Source organism: Cyphomyrmex costatus, unplaced genomic scaffold (genome assembly GCF_001594065.2).
Source record: "Cyphomyrmex costatus isolate MS0001 unplaced genomic scaffold, Ccosl1.0 scaffold315, whole genome shotgun sequence".
NCBI classification, from domain to species: Eukaryota; Metazoa; Arthropoda; class Insecta; order Hymenoptera; family Formicidae; genus Cyphomyrmex; species Cyphomyrmex costatus.
In genome coordinates, this window is record NW_017277287.1 from 44,023 (window position 1) to 50,897 (window position 6,875).

General features: G+C 34.9%; 1 protein-coding gene across 1 annotated transcript; it reads right to left on the reverse strand.

Annotated features, from left to right (window-relative positions):
- Window positions 1-360: 360 nt before the first annotated feature.
- Window positions 361-5,645, reverse strand: LOC108775765 (ice-structuring glycoprotein-like). Its single transcript, XM_018542220.1, has 4 exons — window positions 5,615-5,645; window positions 2,928-3,404; window positions 2,288-2,400; window positions 361-921 (listed from the first exon to the last, which is right to left on the reverse strand). Exons 1-4 carry the CDS (start codon window positions 5,643-5,645, stop codon window positions 361-363), a joined length of 1,182 nt encoding a protein of 393 aa, XP_018397722.1.
- Window positions 5,646-6,875: the final 1,230 nt, after the last annotated feature.

Consider the following 6,875-nt stretch of genomic DNA (forward strand, 5'->3'; position numbering starts at 1 on the left):
TACCGTAAGAATCAGCCAGAGTTCAAAAGAATTCTCAACTGTGATTGGCTAATTCTTACGTCGGTAACCATAGGGTAATGTCCCATGGAGCGGTTCGTGCGTAAGCGGATCAGCTGATCGCCAATCACAGAATGTTCTGTTAGATTTGCTTGCAAAATTTGTAAACAAATCTAACAGAACGATTCTGTGATTGGCGATCCGCTGATCCGCTTACGCACGAACCGCTCCATGGGTTCTGTATTAACCCTATTCTGCAATGATCGTAAACCATAAAAATTTTCCAATCGTAATCGAATATGAGGAGAATAATCGATTACGATTGCTCAATTTATACGGCTTACGGTCATTGTAGAATAGACTTTAGAGCAGGCGTACTGCGTACTGTGGTGTGGCTGGTGGAGGAGGATAGTCTTGAATCGAAGTGTGGTTAGGAATATACTGTGGAACAAGTGGCGCGGCCGTATATTGTGGTGTGACAGGCGGAGGCGTATATCCTATAGCAGGTACGGCTGCATATTGTGGCGTGGCAGGCGGAGGCGTATATCCTATAGCAGGCACGGTTGCATATTGTGGCGTGGCAGGCAGAGGTGTACATCCTGCAGCAGACATATATCCTATAGCAGGTGCGGCTGCAAATTGTGACGTAGCAGATAGAGGCCTACGTCCTACAGCAGACGCATATCCTATGGCAGGCGTGGAATATTGTAGCGCCACTAGTGGAGGATTTTGTACATAAATGCACTCTCGAGCCTGAATATTCTCTATAGGAGGTGGCGCTGCTGCATATTGTAATAAGGCCGGCGAAGTATTTCCTATAACCGACGTAGCCTGCAGAGCAATTCTTTCCGCTGTTTTTTTTTCTGAAGCTGTGTCTTTTTTCAGGCCTCTTTGATAGGCACGTCGTACAGCTGCTTTAAATTGCTGAAAATATAAAAATTATTGCTATCGTATGTGTATACAGGATGTCCCAAAACCACTACCCTTCCTCAAGAATGGATTCTTTGGAGCATTCTACGACAAAAATTCGAAATGCGAATATATCGGTGCTATAATAGTTTTTAAATAAACAGCGATTAAAGTTTGCTAATCACGAAGCTGATATTTAGCGCACTAAGGCATGACGATATGATAAGTGATAGAGAGTCCTTACGAGGATCCTCTTTCAGCAACTTCAAGATTATAATATTTATGCAATGTTATATTTTTATAAATTATTATTACTTCTATACTAATTCTATGTACATTACGTACACATAATGTTGAAGTATATTACATATTGAAAAGACATGTTACAAAATAAATTCATTATCATGTTTGTTTGTACAATAAATATTTTTGTAATAATGTTAGTTATGTATTTATTTTGCAACATGTAATATTATCTTGAAGTTACTGAGAAAGCCCTCGTAGAGACCTTCTACTCATATCGTCATGTCTTAGCATACTAAATATCAGCTCCATTATTAGCAAATTTTAATTACTATTTATTTAAAAAATATTATAGCATTAACATACTATTATACAATTTTCGTTGTACAATGCTGCAAAGAATCTGTTGTTAGAGGACGGGAGGTTGTTTTGGGATACCTCATATATCAGACGGGCTACAAAGACGGGATTTCAAAATGTTCATCAAGTAATTGGTTCTTATTTATGAATCCATAAAGAACCATTCGCAATAGAAGTTTATAACTCCTGGTATTTGAACATTATAAACATCTTCAATTATACTAGAAGATTTGCGGATTATCGCCGTGTCTTTATTCATTTGTAATGCCAATGTTTCGTGAATCTTGTCGTACACTTCATTGGGGCGAGGGGTGCACTGATACTGTATCAGTATCGGTGACAAAGAGAACGGCAAGATTTACAAAACATTGACATAAATGAATAGATACGGCGATAAACCTTCTAGTATAATTGAAGATGTTTATAATGTTCAAATGTGAATACCAGAGGTTATAAACTTCTATTGCGATTGGTTCTTTATAGATTCATAAATAAGAACCAATTGCTCGATGAGCATTTTGAAATCCATCGGAAAAATAGTATTGTAATTCTTTAATTGCTGAGTACATGTATACAATATGGGACATCAATTTTGCAGACGTAAAAATTTTTTAATTTATTGTAAAATTTGTAAAAAAAAAACTTGCAAACCTTCTGATATAATTGAAGATAATACCCGTAAAAGCTTCAAAAGTATTACAAACATCTCTCTGCGCGCGCGTGCAAAATATTTATGTGTTTTATATTTTTCTTTTCTTTTACTTATTTTTAGTGGTACATTAGAATTTTCAGGTACACGGTATCCTGTTATATGTTCATGACCAAATCCAGGAGTAGGCTGTGTAGATTGTGGCGTGGCCGACGAATGCATAATAGGTGCATAGATATATTCTGTAATATTTTATCAAGAATTTTATCAAAAATGAGGTAATAACTAAAAAAGTAAGGTTCAAGAGTTAACTTTTACTTCGTTAATTTAAAATGACTTATTTAATTTACACAACGTATATAAACTATAACTTATTTTCTCTACCATAAAAATGTATGTATGTAAACAAATTATAAAAGAAAAATGCATAAAAAGAATCCTACATAAAAAGAACAATATTTCTTTGCAATACATTTTTATTTGTGTACATTATAGTTCTTTTAAAAGAATATTACATTGTAATAATTTTAAAATATTTAATTTTAAAAAATTGATATATTTGTGTGTGTGTGTGCGTGTGTGTGTGTGTGTGTTTGTGTGTGCGCGCGCGTGCGGGTGTGCGTGTATGTGTGTGTGTATATGTGATGAATGTAACATAGATAATACTTTTCAAATTAATTTAAATTTAGTATAAATTTTAACTTAGTTTTTCATTTATGTAACTAATTTAATTTTGTAAGCTACTTTATTAGAAAAAATATTAACTTACCAAATTCTGCATTATTTTCTGGACCCTGAATATCTGAATTATATGTAGAAGCCTGCGCGGCTGTACATTGTGGATATCTATACGCAGTCACATTTTCTTGCGACGCATTTGGCATTGCAACATATTTTGAAGCAGCCATGTTGTTTTCTTGTGCCGTTATTGTCATCGGTGCTGTAGATACCGTGGCTGTCGTCTTCGGTGTCTCAGATGTCGATCTCACTACCGTGGCTGTCGTCTTCGGTGTCTCAGATGTCGATCTCACTACCGTGGCTGTCGTCTTCGGTGTCTTAGATGTCGATCTCACTACCGTGGCTGTCGTCTTCGGTGTCTCAGATGTCGATCTCACTACCGTGGATGCCGTGGATGTCGCTGCTGTCAATGATTGACCTTGTAACGGTTGCGATTTTTGCGATACTAATGATGACATTGGTGCTAAATTTTCCTTTTCACGGGTACAACGAGGGGATTCACTTTTTGCTAAAATATCAAAAAATACATGTATTATATTTCATATAATTATTATGATAAATTTTACGAAAGAAACATAATCTAAAGTATAGGAAAAATTTAAGTTGTGTCAATTGATTTTTTTCTTTACTTTAAAGTTTATAACTTCATGGAAAAAAATTGTTACATAAAATTATATAATAAAAATGAAATCTTCTTTCGGACTCTCTTGATTCAAAATACAAATAAATTCCTAATAATCCAGGCAAGTGAGAGTTCAACGTGGTTGTTGGTACATAGATAAAGTGAAACGGAGTTGTTATAAAATCCTTTATTCATACATATTATTCATTCCTTCATCAAATTTTGGACGTTTCGACTGCAATTTGAGTCATCTTCAGCATATCAATTTAATAAACTCATCCTTGTATATTATTGTGTAAGTAGGTCACAAATTCAGACTTGATGTAATTTCTGCAATTAATTATTCATATAGATTAAATTATGTAATAACATTTTCATTAATTTATTTTATGCAGAAATTACATCAAGTCTGTTAGTCAAAACGTCCAAAAAGGAATGAATAATATGTGTGAATAAAGGATTTTATAACTCCGTTTCACTTTATCTACGTACGAACAACCACGTTGAACTCTCACTTGCCCTGGATTATTAGGAATTTATTTGTATTATATAATTATATAATTTATATATAATTATACATAATTATAACAAAGTTATAATACGGCCTTGAATGGGGATAGAGAAGAAGAAGAAGAAAGAGACGTTACTTTATTTTTCATGAAAATCATCACTTTTCGACCGCTCATATGTTCAGAACGACTTGACTGATTTTAATTTTTTTTAGCTCAAATTATTCGTGGCGATGCCGCCTATCAAAAAAATATCAAAAAATGAATTGTGTATAATGTAAAGTGAAGTCTCACATTTTGAATATTTCCAATAAGACAACTTTCTGACGCGATTGGTGGCCTGGTATCTCTCTGTTATAATTCGTAATCACCATTTATTTATATAGTAATTATCTCAATATTATCTTTATATAGAAATAACTACCAGATAAGAAGCATTATATATGTTATATATATACATATACACTGCATATATATTTGAAATAACATATATATGTATATATATCTGTTATTTCAAATTAAAATTATAAAATTACTTTATAATGTATGTTGTAATTGTTTTGTTATATAGAATTTAGTTTTTTAAATTTATGATATTCTAACATTAATAATGTGTTTATCTGAAAATATGTTTTAATTTTACTGAAGTTATTTTACAATTTGTTTTCATTTATGTAACTTTTACACTATTTTATAATACTTTTACTTAAAAATATTGACTTATTCAATCCTTCATAGAATAGTAAAAGTAATAATAGTGATTAGCAATTTTCTTTATAAATAACAATACATTCTGTTTAGAACCATTATGAAATAGGCACGGAATAAATATTATGTGCCATTCCTAAGCAACCAATGCTATTTACCAAAAAAAAGTGCGGCATGGCCCAACAATAAGTACAAACACGCGTAACACTGGGTATGCGGCATTTACTTTTTCGTAAATGATGACTTGACTGCGCAGGAATGGCACGTAATATTTATTCCGTGTCTATTCCTTTGGTTTTAAACAGAACGTATTGTTATTTACAAAAAAAATTGTTAATTACTGTTATTTAGTTTTACTATTCTATGAAGGATTAAATAAGTCAATATTTAGATAAGTCAAATAACTTCAGTCAAATTAAAAAATAGCTAGAAATCATAAATTTAAAAAACTAAAATCTATATGACAAAATAATTACAATATACATTATAAAAATTTTGCCAGGAATGGTAACGGAATATGTATTCCGTCCAGTTTGGAAAAACGTATGTCGAGTCCTCGTCTACGAGCCAGATACGAAATCGGTACACCGGCGAGAAAATATCATGGCTATATGTTCAAGGTTCTCATCTAATATCATTCTATCCTTAGCGTTTACAAACAAGGATGACCTCGGGAAGCACTCGAGTAGGAATCTCAAAGCGCTATATGAGACGAGCGATAACAGTCGATTTTGTATTATTATGCAAATTGGAATTTATTTATATATCAACGCCTCTTTCAATTTCAAAAGCAATTTCTTCTCGTTGGTATCTCGATCCAGCTCGTTCGTACATTCCGTATAAGCGCATACGTTACTTATGTAAAGTATATATACTTACATTTTCTTGTAGCCCTCGTGACTATAGTCATCTTGTTTTTATTTGCCATTTCTCGAAGACTGCTGCACCACTTCTTCCTTAATAATGGCTCCCGCCTCCAAGCAATGAAATAAGAGGTTGATACGGCCAGATCACGTCTAAGTAAACCGTGCTGCTGCACCACTATTCACCACCGTGCATCACCGTAGAAATTGACCGCCATATTACACAGCTACACTGCAAAGCGCCGGCGCCCGGCCCGACCAGGCCCGAGCGGCGGGTCCCGAAGAGCCCGAACGCCAGCAGCGGCCTGCGTATTGTGCTTCATGGCTCGTGCCAATCGACGATCGTGCCCAGGAGCCCCCCCCCTCCCCACCGATTGGATGGCTGGCAATGCTGGCACATATAGCCCGTATTCGGGGAACACACTATTATCGCTGTTATACTATCTTTGTTTCACTTCTAATGGATGATAAAGATAGAATAACCAAACAGCGCTATATTATATGGCAATAACAAAAAATAATTATACAAAACAATATTTGACAGACGAAATTGTTTAATAAATAATTTGAACTTTTGTCATATTTATTCCTTATTACGAAAAGTAGGCAATTAGTACTTGTTTAAAAAAAAAATTATAAAGTGTGTGTGTAAAAACATATATATATATACATGTATATATATATATATATTGTGACCGTACTTTTGAGGAACGGCACAACTTCGTCACTTCATCCGCTGCTTCTTTTATGCGATAGCTCAAAAGATGGACACAATCATGTAATTAGCAAAAGTGCGGTTCTTCCTTAAATTTTATATGCTACGATATTCGAGCCGTACTAGTTTTCGTTGGGCGCCAGGCACGAGAGAGCGTGCCACTCTTCGCACTAAATATTAAGATGTTACGCTCGGACAAAGAAATTACAGAGCAACGGAATTCGCGACGGACAGGCTCAGCTAGCTCAGCCAACGAAATTGGCAGAGGGGGTGGTTCGCGATAAGCGGGGAACAATGTCGGAGAACGAGGTAGAGACAGACAGAAATAATCAGACAGAACTTAATATGAAAAATAACAAAGAGTTTCCACTTTATTCAATACGCGTCGATACATGAGTTGCCATAATCTACAGAATTCCGCGGTCGCGCGTCGACGACAAGTTTACTTTATTACAGAAGAGACGATATCAAGGTCGTCGTCGACGGTACTCAGAAATGTCCGACTCTCGGAACTTCCCGCAAACCGACAGCCTAATGCTGAGCGGTGACACGCGGCTCGACT